Raw genomic sequence first — 26,130 nt, 5'->3', positions numbered from 1 at the left:
CCGCTCGCTTCTCTCGTTGATGTGGTACGCAGGAGCGCCTCCGACCGCGCATTGTCTCCGCCTCCGCCCGCCTTTGCGATTGGCTGTCGCCGTTCACGTGCAGGCGGCCCGTTTGTTTTCCCGCCGCGACTTGCTTTTCCGCTTCCGGTATACGCGGAAGCGTCGTCTGTGCAGCAGGTTCGCGTTTTCCCGCCTTTTCCTCCTCCGCCTCAGGCTTTTTACGACGGAGCGAGGGAAACAGCGACATCAGGGAGATGGAAAGGGCGAGGGCTGATTCTGGCGCCCCAGAAGAAGATGGCGGCAACGACAGCAACACTTCCACGGGCGGCGAAGAGGGCGACAGGAACGCCGAGGAGCCTGTCGTGTCGCTAGCCGAGGTGCTGGCCGAAAGCGAGGAGCTGGAGAACGAAGCGCGCGCCGTGCTGGGCGGGAGCGATCACGAGCGCTGCAGTTACTCTCAGGTGAGAGACGAGGGCGGGCCTGGCTGAGCCCGGCTGAGCCCGGCTGGTTGGAAGGGCTGCTTCTCCAAGGCGCTTCAGAAAGCTTCCTCAACCTCTGGCCTTCAATTATAGAATAGAATAGAATAGAATTATTTATTGGCCAAGTGTAATTGGACACACAAGGAATTTGTCTTTGGTGCATATGCTCTCAGTGTACATAAAAAGACAAGATACATTCGTCAAGAATCATAAGGTACAACACTTAATGTTAGTCATAGGGTACAAATAAGCAATCAGAAAACAATATCAATATAAATTGTAAGGATACAAGCAACAAAGTTACAGTCATGCAGTCATAAGTGGGAGGAGATGGGTGATAAGAACAGAAGAGACTAATAGTAATAGTCATGCAGCCTTAGTGAATAGTATGACAGTGGTGAGGGAATTATTTGTTTAGCAGAGCGATGGTGTTCAAGGAAAAAACTGTTCTTGTGTCTAGTTGTCTTGATGTGCATGTTGGACTTACTTTTTGTGTCGGACTTACTCCCCCCCCCCCCCTGCCCATTCAGCTCTTTCAGATTATCGAAGATTGCCTTGCCAAGTCCCTGCTTATATACAGGTAGCCCTCAACTTAGAACAGTTCACTTAGTGACCATTCACAGTAACAACGGCACTGAAAAAAGTGACATATGACCATTTTCATGCTTATGACCGTTGCAGCACCCCCATGGTCACGTGATTTACATTTGGAGGCTTGACAACTGATTCACATTTATGATGGTTGCAGTGTCCCGTGGTCATGGCCTTTTGGGACCTTCCGACAGGCAAAGTCAATGGGGAAATCAGATTCACTTAACAGCCGTGTTACTAATTTTAACAACTGTAGTGCTTCACTTAAGTGTGGTGAGAAAAGTCGTAAAATGGGACAAACTCACTTAAAAGTTTCACTTAGCAACATCAATTTTGGGCTCAATTGTGATGGTAACTCGAGGACTACCTGTATTGCCATCACTTATGAGAATTGTGAAATTTAGGGAGTGGTTTACCATTGCCTCTTTTTTTTAGGTCTGAGAAGGAATAACTAGCCCAAAGTCACCCAGCTGGCTGGCGCTTAAGGCAAGATTAGAATTCATAGCCTTCCAATTTCTAACCTTAACACTATACAAAATTTGCTCTTTAAAGCTGACATCAACTAAGAAGATCTTGTCACTTTTGATCCGTAGGTTTTGTTTTTTTGTATAGCTCCTTAGCAATAAGAATAGAAGCAGTCTTATCTCTTTCAGATAAACAATTTCCATGATATTATTACTTGCTATTTATCTACTTGTGTAAATGGAAATTAGTTATAATCACTTATTCCTGGTTGAATTAGGTGTAAGGTAAGTATAATGACCTATGTTTAAGATGTGTCTATGTTTAAGGATTCTGTTAAACTTCCAGTAAGAATAAAACTATTTAACTTCTAGGATTCAGGTTTGTTGTCTTAGGATTTCTCTGCAAAGGCAAATCGTAACATGGTACTTTCCTTAACTGTTTTCATTATTTTGCTCCCATCTTTCCAGGGTGCTGTAAAGAGGCAGGCATTGTATGCCTGCAGTACATGTACACCAGCAGGTGAAGAACCAGCAGGGATTTGTTTAGCATGCAGCTATGAATGCCATGGCTCTCACAAGTTATTCGAGTTATATACAAAAAGGTAAGCCAAGAGAAAGTAAATTCATTTTTAGGCCACTTTATCAGTTTTCACAGCTATTTAAACTGGTCCTCGACTTATAGCCATAGTTGGGACTGGAACTTTGATCACTAAACCATGTGGTCATTATGTGAAACATGACTGCGCTGTTTAGTGATGGCAGTTCCATTAGACCAAGTAACATTTGTTAGGCTAGTATAGTACTATGGTTAGATGAAGATCTCACACTTCTGCCCTGCAACACTCACCTTCACTTCAACTCGTCCCATCATTCTCCCCTTTTGGGTGCCCCACACTCCATTTCATAGCTTTGATGCCACCATGGCCTACAAGTGACCATTGCTATCTTTCTTCTGTTGGTGGCCAGGTGCTGGGTGAAAGTACAGCCTGGGATGCATACAGTGGGGGAAGGAAAGGTGGTGGCAGTTCCCTGGGCGAAGGTGGACGCTGTGTGGGGTGTGCTGTTTGGATCAGAGGAAGGAGGAGAGACACATGCTTCAGAGAGGCACAGCAAACATTCTGCAGCTTGTGTTGCAAACGCTCATTGAAAATGGGCCTGCAGGCTTTAGCAAGAGATAGAAGAAAACCTAGTGCTTACCCACAAGCTGTTTGTTTGCTCTTGATCCAACTTTCTTCCTGAAAAGTCGACTAAATTCAGGGGATGGGGAGAATGCTTTATCTGGGAGTCAGGCATGCTGAATGCTTCAACCAGTCAGAAGGTGAATAGTACATGATGCCAGCCAATCATGGAGAGGTGCCTGAAAACTGTCCTCAACTCCGCTGCTTGTTTATCTATATGAGAGCAACCAGTCAGTAAGCATTTGAGTTAGGCATTGCAGAGAAGAAAACAATATATTCCCAACACAAAATTTCTGCATCAGCCCTGCATTCTCTGTTGTGTTTTGTATCTTTCCTTGTTTTCCTGCTTGTAAATGTTAAGTCTTTTCTTTGCAAATATTGACTAGGAAAAATGAGTCCCCCTCAAGTGTGTGTGGCAAAGACTGTGCTAGGAGCCACACGGAAGATGTGGCACAAGCTTTTAAGCCTTGATTGAGGCATATAAAAGAACCCTAAATGTTTGGTATTCCAGCACCCACAAAAATACCCATACTGCTACATCAGTAGGCCTGGGATATCTAAGCAACCCAGTTCCTCTTCTGTGGCATCCAGAGCCAGCAGTCCTTCAGTATCCCTAGTGGTGGTAGATTGGTCTCTGAGCCACAAGTATTGCCAGCCAAGGCAGTATAGCATATGTTCTGAGCCAGCATGTATGGGTGGGTTATATTGGAGCAATCCTCAGTGCATGTGGCAGGGGAAGTGCTAGTGGCCATGTGATGAGAAAGGCGTGGCTGGTTTGTGGTTCTGGGACCCACCTGCCTCCACCAGAATTCTGAAGGGCTTCTGTTCCCAGGCACCATGCAAGAGGTCCCTTGCAACTTACATATCCTAGTTCCCACAAAGATGTCCACATACTACCATATGCACTGGGTGCTGGGATTCCTAGACAGAGAGGTTCTTCTTGTATGCCTGAATCAAGGCTTAAAAGCCTGCAGCTGTGCCCCATCTTCCTTTCAGCCTTTGCCACATGCACAGAGGGATTCCTTCATTTTTCCTTTTTGGTACTTGCGAAGAAGGAACAAGGAAGGATACAAAACACAGAAATACATGGTGGAGTGCAAGGCACCCAAAAGGGCAGAGATGTAGGGAAAATAGGTGGGAGTTGAAGTGAATTTTGATCATGTGGCCTTGGGGATGCTGCAACAAATGGTTGTTAATCAAGGATTGTCTAACTCAATAGAATACAATTGCTTTTTTTAACAGAAGGAAAAACATACCTTTGTGACACTTCATTAGAAAGAGATTTATTGGACTCAAGATATTATTACATCAGAGTATTTTAAAAGTGATATGCTTGAGTAAATAAATATAAATATAATTTCAAGTTCCTAATTTCCAGCTAAGTGTAGACTACACTTCACTACAAAATATAACCACAATATATAGTGCTCTGGGTTAAAAGCGTGGTTTTGAAAACTTTATGATGTATTTAGAACTATAACTGAAATTAGTTGTGTAAATACTTATATAAACATTTATTTTGGTTTGAAAAAAATGGACAGAATACAATTTAATAATTATAATTTAATAATTTTTGAAGATGCTTTCCATCCCATATGAATATAGTTTGTAAATGGCTTGCTTTAAGTGTAGGAAGGTCATGACACAAGCATCTTTCAGAATTTGCCCTTTTCCCCCCCAGAAACTTTCGCTGTGATTGTGGAAACAGCAAGTTCAAAAATCTGAAATGCAAACTACATCCTGTAAGTATAAATATTAAGTTTACATTTGAGAGAAAAGTGGTAGCTAAAATTATTTATCTGGTTTCAATTGGAAATTATGAAAAGTATTGTGTAATGAAAGCTTTTGGTACTAAGAAGTCCAGTTGGAGGCTGCAAGAGAAATCTAAGCAGCTGGAATTACCGCCAAAACAAGAGCATAGAGATCACCTTTTCATAGTCCCTCATGCTTTACTCACTTCACAAATAGACTATACATGGGACCGCCCTTGAAGCTACAGTTAGTCTGAAATGCAGCAAATGAGTAATTATGTGCAGGCTTTATTCATTCATATAACAGCCACTTCAAGATCTGCACTGCTTGTCACTTGATTTCTGGGACTTGGGACATATTACTCCCAGTAATTTCTGCTGGCCCACTTAAAACAGGAAAGATTGGGCTCTCTCCAGATTCCCTCTTTCAAAGAATCTATAGGATTCTCAGAAGCAGACCTTTTTTTGTTTCTCTCTGGAATAGATCCTCTAGAGCAGTGTTTCTCAAACTTGGCGACTTTAAGTCCTGTGGACTTCAACTCCCAGAATTCAACTCTCTGGGAGTTGAAGTCCACAGGACTTAAAGTCGCCAAGTTTGAGAAACACTGCTCTAGAGAATTGCCTTGCCTTATGTCAGTGTGCACATGTCTGTCATGTGTATCAACCCAGGAGTAAGTACAGTCAACAGTGGTCTGTACCAAATAGTGGTTTTTAATCTACAATACGAATATAGGAATACACATGCTACAAGCAGTATCTAAACAAGCAGTAATTACAGCAGGGAAAAAAACGCAATGAACCAACCAAAACTCTTATTAAACAGGCTCTTAAATGATAAAAACCAAAGACCCTGCTGACTCATTCCCCTCATTGCATCAGCTGGTCAGCTCTTAAATTATTTTGACACCTTACATTACTGGAAGACAATAAAATCCTGGTTATTTCAACAGGCCTTTAGGGAGAGTTGGTTTCAGGATTCTTCCTACATAACAGTATAAATTATATGGATTGTGAGTCAACTCCATAGGAATAATACCTTATGTAATATTTATTGTTTGGCCCCTTGCTTTGTTGTTTAAACATGTTAATGTGTGGTAGAATTGTAAGCTACTCAGTCAAATGACAATTACAGCAGCATATCAGCCTAGTAAAATAGCAAATGAAAGCAAATTCAAAAAGTTGCTGCATGTTCATCTTAATACATATTACAGTTGACTTTGGGCAGTCATCTCTCTCATCCCAACCCACCTCAGGGTTGTTATTGTGGAGAAAATAAGAAGAGGAAAGTATGTTGTATATATTCGCCACTTATTTATAAAAATACTAAAGGCAGGAGCTCCTCCTAACCTTAGTTGGAAGATCTAATTTTATTTTATACAGTATTTGAATCTGTCTTCATCAAGGACAGTTGATAAGCGTTATTGCCTTTTTCTGTTATTATTGAAGTAGGATGCACAGAGTAAATAAAGTGCTTTTTATATAATTTCTTTTTGATTTATCTTCTATTTAAGGTACTGTCTTGCATTTTTTTTAGGAAAAGGCAACAGTGAATCCAGCAAATAAATATAATGATAATTTCTATGGATTATATTGTGTTTGTAAAAGACCTTACCCAGACCCTGATGATGAGGTAAATTGTATTGTAGTGATATATAAAAGATGCAAATGCAGTTCATAAAATGTAATAAATTTATCGCCTTTTCTTTTTTCAAGTGAAAAACCAGGAATTTTTCATGTACAATTGAAAAATAAAAGAAGACCACTATTGTTTTATGCTTTGGATATTAGAAATAAGTCATTCTTAGACAATTAGATCCAGGAGGCTAGCTTATATTTAAATATACTTCCTGTTCTGAGTCTTTAATAAAAAAAAAGACAGATATTATCTCTCAGAAATTTTATTTCCATTAAATTGATCACACTGTGGTTTGAATGTCTGTTACATGTACTTTGTCCCAGAAATATTGAATAAGCTACATGTGATATAGAAATGTATATCTTTTTCCCAATGTGTATAACTGAAAAATTATTTTAAAAATTTAGAGCTGTTCTAAATACATTTCAGAACAATATAAATGCAAGTACCGTATTTATCGGCGTATAACACGTACCTTTTCCCCCGAAAAATAGGGGGCAAATGATGTATGCGTGTTATACGCCGTTATAATGTTAAGAAGCCATGTTTTTACAGTTTAATACGGCCCTTTAACAGCCCTCCCTGCTCTATGTAAATGCGGCCCGCCCACAGCAAGCAGAAGACCTTTCAAATTTCTCTCCCACCACCTCCTTTTTGCGCGCGCACACACACTTCGCCTCCTTCAAGCTCCATGCTCGCTGGAGGAAAAGGGGAGTGGGGGGGGGTATTTCCGAGTTCCGAAAGCAGAAGACCTTTCAAATTTCTCTCCCACCACCTCCTTTTCGTGCGCGCGCACACACTTCGCCTCCTTCAAGCTCTGTGCTCGCTGGAGGAAAAGGGGAGTGGGGGGGGGTATTTCCGAGTTCCGAAAGCAGAAGACCTTTCAAATTTCTCTCCCACCACCTCCTTTTTGCGCGCGCACACACACTTCGCCTCCTTCAAGCTCCATGCTCGCTGGAGGAAAAGGGGAGTGTGGGGGGGTATTTCCGAGTTCCGAAAGCAGAAGACCTTTCAAATTTCTCTCCCACCACCTCCTTTTCGTGCGCGCGCACACACTTCGCCTCCTTCAAGCTCCATGCTCGCTGGAGGAAAAGGGGAGTGGGGGGGGGTATTTCCGAGTTCCGAAAGCAGAAGACCTTTCAAATTTCTCTCCCACCACCTCCTTTTCGTGCGCGCGCACACACTTCGCCTCCTTCAAGCTCTGTGCTCGCTGGAGGAAAAGGGGAGGGGGGGTATTTCCGAGTTCCGAAAGCAGAAGACCTTTCAAATTTCTCTCCCACCACCTCTTTTTCGCGCGCGCGCACACAGGAAAAGCAGACAAGCAGGAGAGAGAAGAAAGAAGGCAGGAAGGCAGAAGGAAGGGAAGGATGGAACTGGAAGGGAGGCAGGAAGGAAGGGAAGGAGGGGAGGAGGGAGTAAGGATAGACAAGCAAGAGGGAAAGAGGAAAGAAAGCAGGAGGGCAGAAGGGAGGTGGAAGGAAGGAAAGAAAAGCAAACACGCTGGAGGGAAAGAGGAAAGAAGGCAAGCAGGCAGGAAGGAGGCAGAAGGAAGGAGGGAAGGATGGAACTGGAAGGGAGGCAGGGAAGGAGGGAGGGAGAAAGGAAGGATAGGAGGATAGGGAAAGAGGAAAGAAGGCAGGCAGGCAGAAGAGGGAGGTGCAAGGAAGGAAGGAAGCATAGATAAGCAGGAGGGAAAGAAGGCAGGCAGGCAGGAGGAAAGAGGAAGGAGGGAACTGGAAGGGAGGCAGGAAGGAAGGGAAGGAGGAAGGGAGGGTGGAAGGAAGGATAGACTTTTTAACTTTTATTTGATATCTAGACTGCCCCTCTCCCAGAGGGACTCGGGGTGGTGTACAGTCATATTAAAAACAGTAAATATACATAATATAAATATAAATAAATATAGGTGTGGCTGGAGGAGGTAGCAGTAGTTTACTGTACAATAGTTAAAGTTAGATTTAAAATTTAAGAATTTAAAATACATTAAAACACCCCTAAAAAACTATCCCAAAATAAAAAATATTTGCCAGGAGGTATAAATGGGACTATAAATGGGCCAGGCCAGCTAATTGGAACAGGTGGGTCTTAAGTTTCTGTCGGAAGGAGCGGAGGTCGGTAGTAGTTCTAATATCGGGGGGGAGGTCATTCCAGAGGGTTGGGCCCATCACAGAGAAGGCTCTACTCCTAGGTGCCGCCCGTTGGCATTGCTTGGTGGACAGCACCTGGACAAGTAAGAGGGAAAGAGGAAAGAAAGCATCTGAATGTACTAAACACGAGTCTTCAGGGAAAAGATGCTTCAAAGTTCTTTATTTGAAATTTAAATTTTTTTCCTGAAATTTCCCTCTTAAAATGAAGGTGCGTGTTATACGCCTGTGCGTGTTATACGCCGATAAATACGGTATCTACAAGGTTAGAAAGAAACAGTCATTAGACTGTCTGGTGAGTTGGGTTTACTCCTCATTCACTTTTTCAGTGTTGAAAGTTAAAAGTGGAATGAATATTTTTCAATGACATGAAACTTTAATGGTATAAAACAAACCCTTTTGAACTGGATGTAGCAATGTGTTGACAGTATAGATACCAATATTTCTATACTCCATACCCCTAGAACGCTTCTGGTATATTCTCACACCCCTTAAAATAATTATATGCATATAACTATATACACTATAATTTTGAAACTTCTAAACCCTTGTTTTCACACACCTTGGAATATCGCCTCGTATCCCCAGTTGGGAATTCCTGGTATAAATCATTATATATGAGAATGCCAACTCAAGCTAAACTGATAGTAGCAGTACATTTCTCTGTAATTTCAAAGACCCCTTTCTGAAGAGTTGAAGTAATAGTATATTTTGTAATATAGTACAATGACTCTACCTTTAGATCCCAGATGAAATGATCCAGTGCATAGTTTGTGAAGATTGGTTTCATGGAAGGGTAAGTAAATGTAATAAGATTGTTTCATAAATGGAAAGGATTAGAAATATGTAACTTGTAAAAACCAGCTTTTTATTGCAGCCAAATCTTTCAGAAAATAGTTGCATAGATCCTTAAATAAGTGAATTCAGAATATCAAACCCATAAAAGGTGTCCTTATATTTGCGTTAAAACAATTTTGGTGCTGAAGTTATGTTTGAGAAACATTTTAATACCGTGTTTCCCCGAAAATAAGACAGGGTCTTATTTTCTTTTGCCCCACGAAATATGGTCTTGGGCTTATTATAGGGGGAGAGCTTATTATTTTCTGGGGTAGGTGAGAAGCAAGGCGCGCCTTTTACCTTTCCAGCTCCGTCACGTTCCTCACCATTGTGTCCAGTGAAGCCTCTGGTAAAAAAAAAAAAACCCTTCTTGCGAGTTCAATCAAACTCTTGAAGTCGAGAGAAGGTTTTTTTTTTTTTTTACCAGGGGCTTCCCTGGACACAATGGTGAGGAATGCGACGGACCTGGAAAGGTAAGAGGCATGCTTTGCGGCCCAACACCGCCCACCTCGCCCCAATGGTAAAGGCAGCCTGCCTAGTTAACTTCCCCGCCGCCCCTTTAGCGAGGGGTGGCAGGTGGGGGGGGAGAAGCGAGGCGCGCCTCTTACCTTACCAGGTCCGTTGCGTTCCTTGCCCTTTCGTCCAGTGAATCCCCTTGTAAAAAAAGCCTCATGAGTTCAACTTGCGAGGTTATTTTTACAAGGGGCTTCAATGGACGAAAGTGCAAGGAATGCAGCAGAGCTGTCAGTATCTGGTAGCGCTAGGACACGTGTCTTGCTTCGCCCCCCCCCCCCGCACCTGCCACCCCTCGCTAAAGGGATGGCGGGGAAGGGAACTAGGCAGGCTGCCTTTACCATTGGGGCAAGGTGGGCGGTATTGGGCTGAGAGGTGCGCCTCTTAACTTTCCAGATCCATTGCATTCCTCGCCCTTTCATCCAGTGAAGCCCCTTGTTAAAAAAACCTCGCGAGTTGAACTCATGAGGTTTTTTTACAAGGGGATTCACTGGACAAAAGGGCGAGGAATGCAACGGACCTGGAAAGGTAAGAGGTGCGCCACGCTTCTCCCCCCCCCACCTGCCACCCCTCGCTAAAGGGACGGTGGGGAAGGGAACCAGGCAGGCTGCCTTTACCATTGGGGTGGGGTGTGCAATGTTTTTTTGTGCAAGAAGGAACAGGTGGGAGGGGGTGATCGTATTGCTGGCCTGCTGCTCTTTTTGCAGCGGGCTCTTTTTGCATGGGAGGGAAGGGCGGGGGTGGAAGCACTTTGCTTCGCCTGCTGCTATTTTTGCGGCGGGCCCTCTTTTTGCCCCGCAAGCTGTACCGGTAGGTGGTACAGTGGTAATGGTGGGGACCGGTTGCGCATGCACTTAAATAGTTGGGTGCCGGCTTATTTTCGGGGTAGGGCTTATTATGGTGCATGCTCTGAAAAGCCCAATTTTGCTTATTAGCAGGGTACGTCTTAGTTTTGGGGAAACACGGTAATATGAACTACAGTCTTTTCAAAGAATGATAACTTTGAAAATAAAGCTAATCTTTCAGCAAGTGTCTATAGTTTATGCCATATACACTGCATATGTGGACTATAGAAATTTATGAGGAAAAACATGAGCTCTAATTCTGTGATTCATTGTTCTAATTTTAATGAAGAGTCCTGCTGTTTGTCAGTAATACACAATCATTCTGCATTTCCATTTGCTTTTCCCCAGCATCTTGGTGTTGTCCCTCCAGATAGTGGGGATTTTCATGAAATGGTATGTCAGTCTTGCATGGATCACTGCCCCTTCTTGTGGGCATATGCCTCGCGGTTAGCAGGTAAGGAAAAATAAAAGTTGTTGTTGAGCTAATGTTTAATCCTGACCAAGTATCACGATTCAGTGAAATTGAAACTTTTTGATTAGATGCATTAATTTAATTGGCATGAGTGAAATATGTATTCATCTTGTTGTATTTTATTAATTTAATGCATTGCTTGGGATTAAATATCTTACTTTTTTATGATATGCAATCTAAAATTTTAATACTAAACATGCCTGCATGGAAAAGAATTCTATTCTGAAAGTTAAATCTGACCTACTGTTATTACTCAGCTGCTTACTGAGGGTTGAAATGCAGCAAATTGTAAAACTGTATTCAGCTGTCAAATATTTTGCTCAAACTTCTACTTTATATTCTGTAAAAAAATAAAATTAAAATTTTTAGTTTATGGTTAGGGAGAAATAATCTTGTAAGAAGTTGTATTCTTATCTAATGGTATCTACAGTCATGTGAAAAAAGAAAGTGCACCCTCTGAGTTCTATGGTTTTACATATCAGGTCATAGTAAAAATCATCTGTCCTTAGCAGTTCTTTAAAATAGGTAAATACAGCCTCAGATGAACAATAACACATTGCATGTTACATCATGTCATTTGTTTCACAAAGAGAAAGTCAAAATGCAGACACCATGTGTAAAACACTAAGTATGCCGTACAATTCAATAGCTTGTAGAACTACCTGTAGCAGCAATAACTAATTGTTTTCTGAATGTGTACTTTCTTTTTCACATGACTGTATGTGAGTACATTTCTTACTTGAGCAACGTTTGTGTAACTCATGATTGGATTATTGGAAGAAAATAAAGATAAGCATTTGTGCTTCTCTAGTGTGGTCCAGCCGTGGTGACCTGTGTATAAAATATGTGCAGATAGTTCCCAGTCTTTATAATTCATCAATATATATATATATTACTTAAGGGTTAGGGTTAGGAATACTTTTTTCCAAGGCCCTGTGATATTAGATCACAGCTGTGATAGATTTTACTGATTTCTGATGGTTCTGAATATAGTCACCTAGTATCATGTTGTAAAATATTAGGTACAGGCTTATTAAATGATACATTTAAATTTTTATTCAAAAATTACATTTCAAGTTAATTAGCTGTGTTTTGACAATTTTGATGTTAGAATTTGATGTTAGAAATGCAGGAGAACGACTTGGAAACTTAGTTTAAATATTATGACTGCATAAAACACGAGAAGGTGAAGTGGTGAGGTAGTTGTCCAATACAGTATCTTAATTGTCATCGGGGGGAAATTATATTCTATTGAGAAATAGAACACTTATTAAACTTATTAAATTAAATAAATACTTATTAAATTATTGACACTTATTAAAATAAAAGCATGAAAAAATCAGATGCAATTTAATGAAACAACAGTTTCATTATTTTTTCAAAATGTCAGTGACGATAATACGGGTACTTGAGGATATAGCATTGAACTAATCCTATATATATTTATATGGAATATAAAATTTTATATAACTACATTTGTCCTGCCACCAGGACATACTTTTCTTACTTGTAACTTTCACAGACAATTTTTTCACGAAAACATTGGAATTCTGTGTATTTTTTCCATTAGGAGCAGGGCATAAAATACAACAATACTGAAAAGTTTGTGAACTCTTTTGATTTTTTAATATTTTTGCATAAATATAACCAATATAATATAAATTTAACCAATGTGAAAGTTATTGCTGCAGTTGATATAGATTGTGTTGCACAAGTCCTAATGCTAGATAAGGGGGACCCAATTAAACAAGTTCTTGTTCATTGATTTATTGAGAAAAATTATCAAAAACTATATATTTGGATATTCAAATATTTGGATATACAATACTGAAAATTCAAAAGATTTTGCAAACTTTTATACATCTCTGTATAAGTTCAGTAGCCTACACTTCATTAAAAGTTATAGATTATTATTTGTAATTGCAATACTTTTATTAAAATGTCTTTTTGGAAATAGAATATAAATGATCATGTTATGTGACATGTTTCCTTTTTAGCAATGTTAGTTTGATTGTTTTTACATTGATATTTAATTATGCAAAATTATTTTAGCTAATTGAGGTAGAAATAGCATTTACTATACTCATTCTAATAGATCTAGGTGTCTATTTCTTGTAGTTCCAACTGTGACCAAAGTTATTGCTGCAGCTGATGATGGAACTGTGTTGAATGTTGAAGAAACTGAAGTAATCAAAAATGAAAACAGTGTAGATCAAATGAAGACTGAGGATAAAATAATACAAATTAATGAACCGTCTACCAGTTCTGGCAATAAATGTTCAGTGGTAAGACCTGTGTTTCTTGTTTTACACCATATTATTAAAAGCTATAATTCTGGGCTCATGATATTCCTGGCTGCATCATTGCCACAATATGTATTAAGTTGAGTCATGTAGCCTACTCTAATTTATGAGAGTTTGTTGTAGTAGTTAAGGCACTGGACTAGAAACCGAGAGATCATGAATTCAAATCTTGCCTTAGGCATGAAGCCAGCTGAGTGACTTTGGGTAAGTCTTTCAGCCCTAGGAAGCAGGCAGTGGCAAATGACTGCTGGAAAGCTTGCCAAGGAAACTGCAAGGACTAATTCAGTGAGTTACCAAGAGGCAAGACTGACTTGAAGGCATCCACCACCCCCAAAAAGTAATTTATAGAAACCCGTGATGCTGCCTGCAAGAGAATAGAACTACAGCATTTAGGTTTATAAATCCCACCCCATACATTATTATCTTTCTTTCTCATGCTTTTAACTCAAAACTATGAGAAGGTTTCTGTTAAGCGTAGTTAGCTGAATACATTTACAAACTCTTCTCATGTGGAATATGCCTTTCTGAAATTAGTTATATCAATGTGAAAGTGAAGAACTGCATATTACTGTACTGTAAACAGTAAATCTGGAGGACTAAGCAAAATGGAATGAGCAAAGAATAAGGAAACTAAATAACATTGGTAACTTATATTTTATTGCAGCCAGTTAAGAAGGAAATGCCAGTGTGCAAGCTGCAAGAACTTCAAGCCAAGCAGAACCTGAAGCAAAATACAGCCACCTTCTGGCCACACAACTGGCGAAGCAAATTGTGCACCTGCAAAGAATGTGTGGTATGCATTTTTAAATTGCCCTATCTACTGTATATGTGTTCTAGAAGAATCTATAGTTCTTTTCTGAAACAATTGCATGTTGCTCTGTGTTGATCTAGTTGAATTTATTTTTTCAACACTTAAATAGCAATAACACTTAGAGTTATATACCACTTCACAGTGCTTACAGCACTCTCTAAGCACTCTCTAAGCTAGCATATTGCCTCCAACAATCTGGGTCCTCATTTTACCGATCTCTGAAGAATGTAAGGCTAAGTCAACCTTGAGCTGGTGAGAATCAAACTACTGTCAGGTGGAATCGAACTACTGGCAGAATTAGCCTGAAATATGTCATTGTAACCACTGTACTATCACATCTCCTGGTGGGACTGCTCTTTCATTGTTTCCCCTAGGGGAGCTGTTTCTACTTGAGGAGGAGAGGCTATGTTTATAATTTTATGTCTACCATTTTTAAAAGATTTTTTTAAATGCCACCTTTATTTTTTATAAATAACCCAAAGTGGCAAACATACCTAATCCTCTTTCTTCCTCCTATTTTCCCTGCAAGAACAAACCGGTGAGGTGGGCTGGGCTGAGAGAGAGTGACTGTTCCAAGTCACCCAGCTAGCTTTCATGCCTAAGGAGGAACTAGAACTCACCATCCTGGTTTCTAGGTCAGCACCTTAACACTAGATCAAACTGGCTCTCAGTTCATCTTAAATTCATTGTCTTCTTTTTTGGAAGATAAAAAAAAAAAAAAACTGGCAGCAAACATTGAAAAAATGTAAAAGACTTTACACTCAGTAGGGTATTTCTTTATAATTAGTATATTAGAAAAATATGAGTGTGTTTAGTACTGTTATTTGAAAATCTATACAGAGATTTGTCCCTATAAAATTTTATGAAAAGCTGGGGAAAAAGAAATATTTTGTGTAGGGAGCCACAATTGTATGTTTCTCCATTCATAAGCTTGGAGTTGTTTTGAATTGCTTAGGTTCCTTTGTCACAAAGCTATTTTTCTCCCCATCTCATTTCATTTTTACACTATTTTTAAAGGCATTTATATGCTCTCATGTGTGCAATTACTACTTTTTAAAGAAATGAATTTGAAAGTAGTTTGCTTCTATTTTGGATTCATGAAATATTTTATAGATACACATATACAGTGAAAATAATTTCTTACTCTTCAGAAAATGTATTCTGATATGGGAGTCCCATTCCTAACAGATGAATGTGATACTGTCTTGGCTTATGAAAATAAAGGGACAAATGACCAAGAAGCAGATAGAAGAGATCCTCTAATGGACACACTTAACAGTATGAACAGAGTACAGCAGGTAGAACTCATCTGTGGTAAGTAATTAAAAGAGAACTACCATATTTTTGGAGTATAAGACGCACTGGAGTATAAGACACAGCAAGGTTCTGAAGAGGAAAGTTAAAAAAAAAGTTTTTGCACTCTGCAAACCTCCCAGAAATAGCTCGTTTTTCGCGCAAAAGGGCCTGTTTTTTCCCCCCCCCCAAAAGGGCATGAATAGCCCTTAGGAGGTTTGTAGAGTGCTCAATGTGTGTGTGTGGGGGGGGGGGAACAAGCAAAAAATGGCCCGTTTTTTGTCACAAAAAGGGCATGGATAGCCTTTAGGAAGCTTACAGAGTGCTGCTGGGGGAGCAAAAAACGGGCTGTTTTTCGCTCATTTCTGCCTTCCCCAATCCCCAGGAGCTCTCTGAAACCTACAAGCTATGAACGGTCATTTTGGTGAAGGGGCGGAGTTTTGGGAGGCAAAAAATGTTGTATTCAGTGTATAAGACGCACCTAGATTTTCAGCCTCTTTTTTGAGTGAAAAAGGTGCGTCTTATACTCTGAAAAATATGGTAGTCTGAAAAGCATCTCACTTTTTGTATGAAAATAGAATTGGGAGAGAGGGCTTTTTCAATTGATGCTCTAAAACATTTTTATTAATTTGGAGGCTGGAAAAAATCAGTCCACAAAAATCTCATACAATATTGTTTATAATAGTTAACTAAGTTAGAATGTTGGCTTAGAGTTACTGAGTCAGAAGAAAATTCCATTGACTTTACTGAGTCTTTCGCTTGAGTAAGAATTTATAGGATTGTCCCTGTAGGATACTGTCAGCAGCAATCTATCAGAAATGTCTAAATTAGATAAGCTAAGTCCTTGAGCAATAAGGAGTATGGATATTTTTAAATTATTTATAAACCAATAACCTGGGCCTATATTGTGACACATATAATATATATGTGGCACATATAATCCAATATATTTTAAATATAAAAAATAAAGGGAGATAGAGGGGCAGTATAAAATAGCTCAGTGGCTAAGACACTGAGCTTGTCGATCAGAAGGTCGGCAGTTCAGCAGTTTGAATCCCTAGGGCCACATAACGGAGTGAACTCACATTACTTGTCACATCTTCTGCCAACCTAGCAGTTTGAAAGCATGTAAAAATGCAAGTAGAAAAATAGGAACCACCTTTGGTGGGAAGGTAACAGCGTTCCATGCGCCTTTGCTGTTTAGTCATACCAGCCACATGACTATAGAGACATCTTCAGCTGGCTCTTCAGTTTTGAAATGGAGATAAGCACCCGCCCCTAGAGTCGGGAATGACTAGCACATATGTGCGAGGGGAACCTTTACCTTTACCTATAACTGTAGTATAGTTAAAGCAGTACTGGGAGGGACGGGGATATCTTTAAAGCTGATTGACAAGCTGCAAAGGATAAAAAAACAATATAAATACACGGCTTCAATAAAATCATTTTTTATTTGGTTCAGAGTACAATGATTTGAAAACAGAATTGACAGACTATTTGAGAAGATTTGCAAATGAAGGAACAGTAAGTATATAATACCATCTAACACTATTATGAAAATATTCTTTGAATAATTTAAAAATAAAGCATAAAGTACCTATGCCACTTTGACAGACTGCATATGGATTTTCAGCTGTATAAGACAGATGACACAATTAGGGCCGTTTTTCATATTTGAGAAGTAAATACTGTATGCTACTGACATCCCCATATAATTTATATTAATACAGATCACCTGGAACATGGAGTCTTAAGCTCTTTAAATAAACTGTTTCTCCAGCGCTTTCCCCACTTTTCCTCCTTAAGAGCCAAGCAGGAATGTACTACCAGTAATCTAGAGCAAGGATAAGATGTATCCCAGGGTAGGCAAAAATATTAAATTTCCGACTCAATAACTTCAATAAAGATTTCTATAGGGAAAAATAAAAATGGTCACTTGCTAATTAAAATAACACAGAAATATAGTTTCTTACAGGGTAATTCCACAACTCCACAGCACCTTCTGGTCTTCACTCTCTGCCAATTGCTTGAAGCCAAAGCTTATTGAGCAAATGTTCCAGGACCTTGGAGTAGCTTCCAAAGTGGGAAATTCAAACTGATCAATCAGATTTTAGATGACCATGACCAAATTGCCCAGTTTTAGTAATTTTCTACAATGTAATATTTGGAATAATGCTGTTACTAATCAGATTGATGATAGTTTGATCTGAATATGCCTAGCTGTTTCCTTTGTTAAAGCAGTGGTCTGAAAATGGGGAAGATAAGCTTGAACTTCTCTCAACTAGCCATAATTATGAAAGTATACAACAGGGGTCCTTAAACTACGGCCCATGAGCCATATATGACCCATCGAAGCCATTAATCCAGCCCTCACAGGACCACGAGGCTGCCCTTCCCACATTGCCCTGCCCACCCTTCGGCCCCCACCCTTTGGCCAAGTGCAGGACTTACGTTCACAAGCCTCACGGGCTGGAACTGGAAGGTAAGACCAACATTTTTGGCCTGCAGAATGCTCTCGGAGGCAGGGGAGGTGAAAAACAGGGCGGAAAAACATCTGTACGCCCTGTTTTTCACCTCCCCCAACTCCAGAAGATATTGAGTGAGTACTTGAAGTTTGACAAGTTTCTCCACCCCTATGATTCTTTTAGGACTTTAAAATTTTGGTATCATACATGTGAATATTTATTATTTTGGTTAGATTGGTGCATTTGACTTAAATGCATTCTTAAACATCTAAATATAATTATGCAAACATCAGTGAAATGTTTTATACTTTAACATAGATACTATCGTCCTGTTTTTGTTTCCTTTTTGTTAACAGGTTGTTAAACGAGAGGACATTCAGCAATTTTTTGAAGAATTTCAGTCCCGAAAGAGGAGGAGGGTAGATCAGATGCAGTACTACTGCAGCTAGACTAGATTGGAAGTCTTAAGAGACTACATCTACAGCTGTCTCTGCTAAATTCTGGGGTTTCTGTCCCAATTTAAATCTAACTTCTTGTTCATCTTGATTTGTGTCCTAGAAGGCTGAGTTTATTATTTGCAGCCACATGCATACATCAATTTCCTAGTAACTATGCTGAGAAGTGAAATAATCATGGATTCACTTGGGTCAAAGGAAGGGCTGGCTAGTTTTCAGAAGATACCTACTTAGAAACTATATTGATTGCCTCTTAAGATATGGGTGACAACAATCTTTTTTATGACTTAAAAGAAAAACCTAGATAAAGGTCTTAATGAATTAGCATTCAGGTTCAGGGTCAAGGTACTTGTTTGTCAAAGACTTATTTAAACACAAGATTTCATATCAGCTTGGTTTTAGGACATTCATTATGGTATATTCTGCTAGCTGTTGCTGTTAAAAAGCCAATTTGGATCTTTATATGGCTTGCTGAATTAGTTGAAGTACAACTTTTAGCTAAAATTAGACATTCATTATTGTTGAATGAATATGACTGAGGCCAGAGTGTGTATTATAAACAGCTGTTAACTGGTAGGCAACGATAGTGCAGAGGTTTAGTGATATTACCAATATGTTTTGATTGATTGCCAGCACAGAATGTATAAATTGCTTTTTGGTAGGTCATAATTATCAGGTTAATCTAACGACTTTTTAGACTGAAAGGAGTATCTGAAACTGACATAATGTAATTGCAAATGTTTGGAAGAGCAGCCTACAAAGCTATTTACCAAACTGTAAAATATGGCTGTGATCTTTTGTAATTATGTTAGAGAATACAAATTCTTAATACTGAAAAGAATGTTTAAAACATTTAAGAACATCTATTTTTATTGGTTAAATTTAATACCTAACTACTAGAAATTCACAGCAATCATGCTGTATACCAATACTTCAATAAAATGGTATTTTAATTTAAAAGTTGGTGAGTGTTGTAAAGGCTAGTTGTAAACATTTAAACCTGAAAGCACATTATGCATTTACTCATCTAGTAGGATGTCTGTCTCCCATCCCTCTCCCCACCCCCCGATTCCCACCGTCACAGAAAACGTTGGCTGTTCATGGGCTATGATTTTTCTCATTATATTTTAAATTAATTAAGAGTCACTGATATAGCCATAAGATGTGATTCTCTTGAGTGCTGTGTGGCTTTTTATTGCTGTTAGAATGGTGTGAAAAATAACCAACAGTACATTAGAAATAATAAGCAATTGTCTTACATAATTAGAGAATTTTTTAAAGAATGAATGATGCAGTTTGGTAAGTATGCATTGAAGAAGCGTTAGCAGGCAGTGTGTTTCAATTTCAGCAATCTTTGTTGACATAAGGAGAGCCCTCCAAATATTGTCAAGCTGCAATTTGCTACGTGTTTTTACTCCTGACAAATATAATAGGACAGAAGGAAATGAAAATCTATCCCTGCTGGAGAGCAATACCAAACAGAAATTACCCCAATAAACTTGAATTATGACTGGTTTAGGATGTTAAAGTGCCAAATGATTGTCTTTTCCATTCTAACCAGTAAGGGATCTGAAAGACAACATAAATCAACTATTAGATCTAAGCAAACTGTAATATAATTCAATTTATTGATCAATTACAGATTTATTGTAACCAATTGATGTTCAATAAATCTGTAATTGATCAATTTAATTAGGTAATTGCCTTTCTAAAGAACAGATAACCTACACCAGCACATGCAAAAATTTTCACCCACAAAAGTATGAGACTGTTTAAATCCTGGATATGCTAATTTGTTATGTCATCCTTTCCTGAGGTAAAGTATATAATCAATGGTGACATAATAGTAGGATCATTCATAGAAAGGAAAATGCTTTGTTCCAAACCATCACATTCCAGAAATTCGGCTAAGCCATTGAGATCAGCTACAGTTGATCAGGGACAAAAGCCTCAGTAACGTATGAATTTGCACTAAAACAAAATCCAAATATACAGAGTGATTCTACAAGGCAAGTAGGGCACTTTCTCCAGCAGTTCCATCGTGGCATATCCCACCCACCCGCTTACCTCTCCAAATCTTCCCAGTGCTTTCCTTTCCTTCAATTACTGCTTCCAATATCCTTAGCTCTTTTTCTCTGCCCTGTATCTCTTCGTCCCAGAACAAAACCATCAATTTTATTTCATGCAGGGGCCAAGGTGTGCTTCCATTTGGATATTAATTACTTGAAACATTTTATGCATCCATGTTTATATTATCGCAGCCCTATAAGTGGCTTGATTTAATGGCTGGCCAGAAATCAAGTGAGCTCCATAATAAACACTTCAAAATAAAGAATACATTTCATTAGCTTTGATAGACCATGAGGTCTTAAAGCAGTTCATTTAGTTTGAATATCAGAGTCACTGAAAGGCAGAGTAAGCCATTAGTAGCTGGAATGTGGTATGGTTAGCTTCCTGTCCTGCAGCAAGTAATATAGTCAACACATCCAACGCAGATGAGACAAAGAGAAAACACTTTTTAATATCTTGCTTAAAGGTGAAATGAATGGTATCCTTACAAATATGTAAGTATAGAATTAAAACCAACAAAAAATATGAGACACTGAGGAAGCTTTCTTCAGAACTCAAGCTGAAAGTTAAATGACTAATGCAAAAGAGGAAAAGTGGATGTAAAAGAAAAATCCTAATATTTGAGGTGAGAGTTTTATGAATATACTGAAATAGTTAGATTGTCACCTTATCTATATTCTGTGGTACACCTACCTCCGTAACCTTCCCAATGATTTGAAAAGACATGCTGGGATCTTTGTCACAGTCTGCTTTTTCTTTTCCTTGCTTCTACCTTTAATGTTCATTATATAGCACTTGAATTGTTTCAAATAAAGATATTGCCTACTGTAATTCAGAGTTTTATTTGTACTTTTAAAGCATGCAGGTCATGAATAGTATCTCAGTGTATTTGGCCCATTCAAATTAAAAACTCAAAAAGTTTCAAAAACTTAGTTTCATAAAAGCAGAACATTTGTAATGAAAAGTATGTTACACTTGTATTTTTTTAGACAAGCCATTTATTTGAAATACCAATTATATGTAGGATAAAGTCAGTGTTAACATGCTTCTCAGCAACAGTAGAAAAATAGAACCAGTGAAAACCTTTTTACAATTATAATGGTACTCAAAAGAGAAATGTATTCTTTTACAATGCATCACACAAGACTAGAATTCAATTCTAGGCGGTACCTAAATAAAAATTCTATTTTTCTTAAAAATAATATGTACAATTGAAGCGTAAACAAATTTTACAAAGTACTGGTTATGCAGGTTGTAGAAAAAACACTTGCATAGGACATGAAGTTGGTTTAAGAAAATTTCTGAGCTTTTAGCATTGAAGGCACTTTATACCAGTAACAGCACAAGAATTTTATCATGGACACTTAACATCTTTCAGAAATGCATACAAGTATAGAAACAGATTGGTTTTTCATCCTTCAGTTTTCCCCAATATTCCACAAATATCCATCCACCATATAAACAAACACACAGTAATTGGAAGTAACTAGAGTAAGAGTGGTATCTTCGGACCTTTTCAAAATAAGACAGAATAGATGAAAATGGTTTATAATATTTCAAGGTAAAACCAAAGGTATTGAAGCAGAAGATATTAGCCCTTTTCCATTCCTTAATAGGCAGAAAAAGACTGAAGACAAGTTCAAATACAAGATATACTAAATGGTTAGCCGGGCAATTTTGCTTTAAACTTGCAAGGACTACAAGAAGTAGCTTTGTTAGTATTGCAAACAAAAATATTTGTAAACGCATTGGGTGAATGTCAAAATGCCTTGTGTGGCACTTCCCTCTATAGTAGCAGCCCTTTGTCTTCTGAAAAAATGCAGCTGATCACACTAGTGAAGCAGCATCAGTTCCTTGGGCCTATGAAAGATTTAAAAATTTTTAAAATAATGTACATGCATGGAAATGGATCCCAGCTACAGTTTAAAACTCATTTTTCCTTTGTAGGATGCATTCAAATCAGATTTGGTACTGTTAGAACAAGATTTAGCAATAATCTGAAGCTACTTTATGTTCGTTCAATAACAATCTCTGCCACTTAACAAATTTAGTAAATTTATTTGCCACCCATCTCAAATCCAAATGACAGTGGATTTATTCCAATATTTCATTAAGATTTTTAAAATTGCTTAAAACTTTGAAAAATGGTATATAATCATTTATTAATGTTGAAGAGCTGATTGATTGTGCATACTGCATTTTGAAGATAAAAGCTTTAAATACATCTCATAGTAAATTATCTGTTAACCAGAATGTAAAAGCAATTTCAATTATGACACAAATTCTTTTATTAATTCGTTATTAGGCAAAATTGGTAAAAAAAAACCAACACCTTGCATTCCTGTTTTGACTGGATCACAGATATTTTTAAGAAACACCTTTTGCAAACAGGATAAAATCAAGATGACTTTTAAAAAGGGACAGATAGGTAGGATGAAATTCCTTATGCAAAGTCAATAGAAGAGTTACCTAAAGGTCCACAGATAATTTCACTGAGATATAATTAAAATACACTAGTAATTAACAAAGCCCAAATGTTGATGAGGATTAATTTCCATTTATATATGGCCCAGAGGAAAAGGCAATAAGCCAGAATTCTGCAGCCTCTCTAAACTCTTTAGGTCTTCTGCTCAAATGGAAATGTTTAGGCTTAGGTTGTTAAAGGGGTACAACAGCCCTTAGGTCTGCTAGAGAATTACCTTCATCTAAAACTTCTGTCAAATGATAGCTTACTTCACATATGGAGTGTATGTTTTTATGCTTCTCATAAGTTATTCCACAGTAAAAAAAACAAACGAATTATCTGAATCAATTCAATAGCTACTATTGAGACTGAACATTTGTGCCTCGAGTTTCTCATCCATACATCCTATCACATTTCTCTAGTAGATTGGCTTTGAGTAGAGTTGGAAAAAACCCTACTTGAAATAGAGTATTAATCAAGAATATTGTTTTGGGAGTGTACAGTACGCAAATCCAGGAAACTATCAGAAGAACCCTATCCGTGATCTCTACAAGACAAAGCCAATATACATAGAAAGATTGAGTTTCATGTTCGAAAAAGGAAATGTTTTCAGTTTTGGTGTGTGTGAATGTGCGCGCTCACGTGTGCAAAAGAGGGATGGGGAGGGAGAGGGGGAGGGAGGGAGGGGGAAAGGGAGAGATCGCGCTACTACTGGATATGATAAAATAATGGGATACTATTTTTATCAGTGCACAAATTGAAGCAAAGCATCGTTCTTAAAACAGGTTTGACAGAAACCATGTTTAAATTCTGGATCATTAACAAGATGCTTGACAAATGACAATAAGTGATTATTTTATCCTCAGAGTGCTGTCTTATTACCGAATCAACTTTTCATAGAATATTTTTTTTTCCAGTTCACAAAGATGTAACACAACGCTTGAAATTAATGTAGTGTAAACTATCCGGACAAGGTATTCATTCTCATTCCTTTTTAACAGTGATTCCCCTTAAAGTGTGAGGACTGGGAACTACAAGATTAGTGGGGACTTTAAAAAAGAGCTCAGAAAATAATTAAAAACACTTAAACAAAATGTACATTTCAACAGTCTCAAGTACAGTATTTAAAAATAGATTTAAGGTTAGCTAACAATGTTAAAAAAAGGTTCAATGTTGCTAAGGTTCAAGTGATGGAAGAGCTGTATTTTAGAGAATTAACCACCATATCAAGTCAAGCCTTTGCTAGGTATTACCACACAGTGGTACTGATTTTTTCCCCCAGTCCATGCAAGAGAAATACGTGGCAAGTACCTGTAACAACTGACTGCTGAAATGGCCTTTCTTAGTGGCAATAATCTATCCACCCAGCATCTCTATGTTCATAAAACCCAAAAGAACCTCCCTTCCAATATGGTTTAACCAACTTCAACCAACTCCAAACTATTCAAGAGAGGAATGAAGAAATTAAGTGCTAAACTGTTTATAGCTCATTAAGTTGTAGCCATCTTCAAATATGCTTTCTGTCCACAAAAACAAAGTATATATATATATAACATTACTAAAACTGCAGCCCTTGATTTCTTCAGAGACAGAAAAAAGGCAGTAAGCGTTCCTCTTGACTTCTCCTCAGAGGAGGGCTGCTCTACCAAATGTAGCATTAACACCCATGTCAAATGCTAAACAATTTTTCTCACCTTCTTGTGCTTACCATCTATGTGTTTGTCTAAAATGAAGAATCAGAAAAGCACGGCTACGGAACTGTGACAAATTTGAAGCATTCGTCGCACTGCAACCAAAGGGCTTAGAAAGTTGTTTCTTCAAAGTTTTCACGTTCCAAAAGGAAAAGAATATTTTCAGAAATCATAACAGACTTGTACTCCTCACTTCCAAAGAAAATCCTGGCCACAGACATTGCTGAACACTTGCTACATCAGCAGCCTGAGACATGGTAAACAGAGCATACACATTGGACTGGATTCTTGTATTAGTGGTAAAGCAGAGAGGTTGCAAACCTAACCAGAGCAATTTTGTAAGTGTGCTGTTCTTTGGAATTCCTATTGTCATTAAAAAATAAAGACAGATATTTTCACCATTGTAAGAAAATACATCTTAAATATGCAAGTATGCAGCTAATGCACACTGAATACCGGGAAATGATTTCTTAAAAAAAAAAAAGACACTCAAAATAGTATGAACATACAGTCCTATAAAATATGACAGTAGAAGTTTAACATACCAATATAAAAATTAATAAAATTAATGTACAGGTGCAAAAAGGCTACCTTTTATTTTTCCTTTTTAAAAGGTGCCAGTTAAAATATATATTTTTTTCAGAATTTTAGCAAAAATCTGTTGAAAACATAAACCCTTGAAGCAGCATACCAAATAAACTGGAAGCATGCTGTTTCTTAATGAAGCCATGTATATACAAAAATAATAATTAAAAAAATGATATAGCGGCTGGCATTGGAAAAAACTGGCCTGAGAAAATGTCAGGCCAGGGATTTCAAAGACTGATCTTTCACAAGTCTTAGGCACAGAGAAGAAGTGGAGGTGGAGGGTTTTCAGAGGGCAGATTTTTTGTATAGGAAGTCGGGAGACTTTCTTCCTCTACTTGCAACTTCTTCTCTTTCCAAATCTACATTTCTCTGGACTTCGCTCTCCAGAGGCTCAGTGTCGACCAATCTCCTGCTAGATGGTTCATCGCGGATTTCTTCCCTGTAGGAAGGCAAGGAAGGTCGACTAGGGGTTAGTCCATACGTTAAATCCGTTTCCATTTTTGTACGTCCCCTTGCATGAATGGATAGATTCCCAGGGTTCTCCTGGGCAGCCAAAGCCAAGTCCAACCTCTGGGGAGGTTGTTCTAAGACATTGAGGTGTATCGTTTCATTCTTTTGTCTGTGCGAATGCCCTTCTTGAGAAAGTGCATAGTCTCTCCTGGAATCTTCTAGCTTTTTAGGAGAGATGTGATTAGGTAACTGAGTGGTTTTTAAGCCGCTGGGCGACGCTTTATTGTGGCTATATAAATCGGGGCCAAAATAGATACCTTGGGAAGGTGAAGGGGTGTGCCTGGTAAGGGAAGAAGTAGAAGGCCTGCATGCAGCATTTGAGAAATCATAGAAATCGGGATATTCCTGCTGACACTCTCTAGGATCCAGTTTTTGCTCAGCTGAATGTTTCTTCCGTGAACTATGTATGTGCCTTGTCTGAATGCATGAAATGTGCTGAGGTGGTCCTGGTGTAACTTCCAGGATAGGCTCTGTGTCTACTGTAAGCTCTGGCAGCCTCCTGTCCTTCAGAGATATAGTTGACACACCCATTGCAATATCCGGCATCAGTTCATTGAGAACAGGTTGAATACC

At 38.5% G+C, this 26,130-nt stretch overlaps 2 protein-coding genes across 4 annotated transcripts in view; one reads left to right on the top strand and one right to left on the bottom strand.

Annotated features, from left to right (window-relative positions):
* The first annotated feature begins 79 nt into the window (after positions 1–79).
* Positions 80–21,135, top strand: UBR7 (ubiquitin protein ligase E3 component n-recognin 7). The gene is made up of 11 exons (XM_081939465.1): positions 80–461; positions 2,003–2,136; positions 4,394–4,454; positions 5,998–6,093; positions 8,983–9,036; positions 10,784–10,889; positions 13,026–13,192; positions 13,875–14,003; positions 15,173–15,335; positions 16,777–16,838; positions 18,136–21,135. The coding sequence occupies exons 1-11, from the start codon at positions 255–257 to the stop codon at positions 18,226–18,228; spliced, it is 1,272 nt and encodes a 423-aa protein (XP_081795591.1). The 5' UTR covers positions 80–254; the 3' UTR covers positions 18,229–21,135.
* Positions 20,735–26,130, bottom strand: part of BTBD7 (BTB domain containing 7) — an 86,755-nt gene continuing 81,359 nt past the window's right edge. For 2 of the 3 annotated variants that reach the window (XM_081939445.1, XM_081939447.1), the window contains one exon: positions 20,735–26,130. In XM_081939445.1, the coding sequence (XP_081795571.1) occupies positions 25,333–26,130 (798 nt within the window). In that variant the 3' untranslated portion in view covers positions 20,735–25,332. The other variant, XM_081939446.1, reaches the window with a different exon arrangement.

The sequence above is a fragment of the Natrix helvetica genome (assembly GCF_964273705.1).
Source record: "Natrix helvetica genome assembly, chromosome: 1".
Taxonomy (NCBI): Eukaryota; Metazoa; Chordata; class Lepidosauria; order Squamata; family Natricidae; genus Natrix; species Natrix helvetica.
The sequence above is the reverse complement of the archived record's forward strand: the minus strand, read 5'-3'. Positions and strand labels throughout refer to the sequence as shown.

What these genes read in the sequence shown, in the direction of transcription:
- UBR7 (XM_081939465.1), top strand. Translation starts at nt 255, where the DNA reads ATGGAAAGGGCGAGGGCTGATTCTGGCGCCCCAGAAGAAGATGGCGGC. An exon ending in TGAAATGCAAACTACATCCT is followed by an intron (nt 4,455 to 5,997) that starts GTAAGTATAAAT and finishes CATTTTTTTTAG; the next exon opens with GAAAAGGCAACAGTGAATCC. An exon ending in ATATGCCTCGCGGTTAGCAG is followed by an intron (nt 10,890 to 13,025) that starts GTAAGGAAAAAT and finishes TATTTCTTGTAG; the next exon opens with TTCCAACTGTGACCAAAGTT.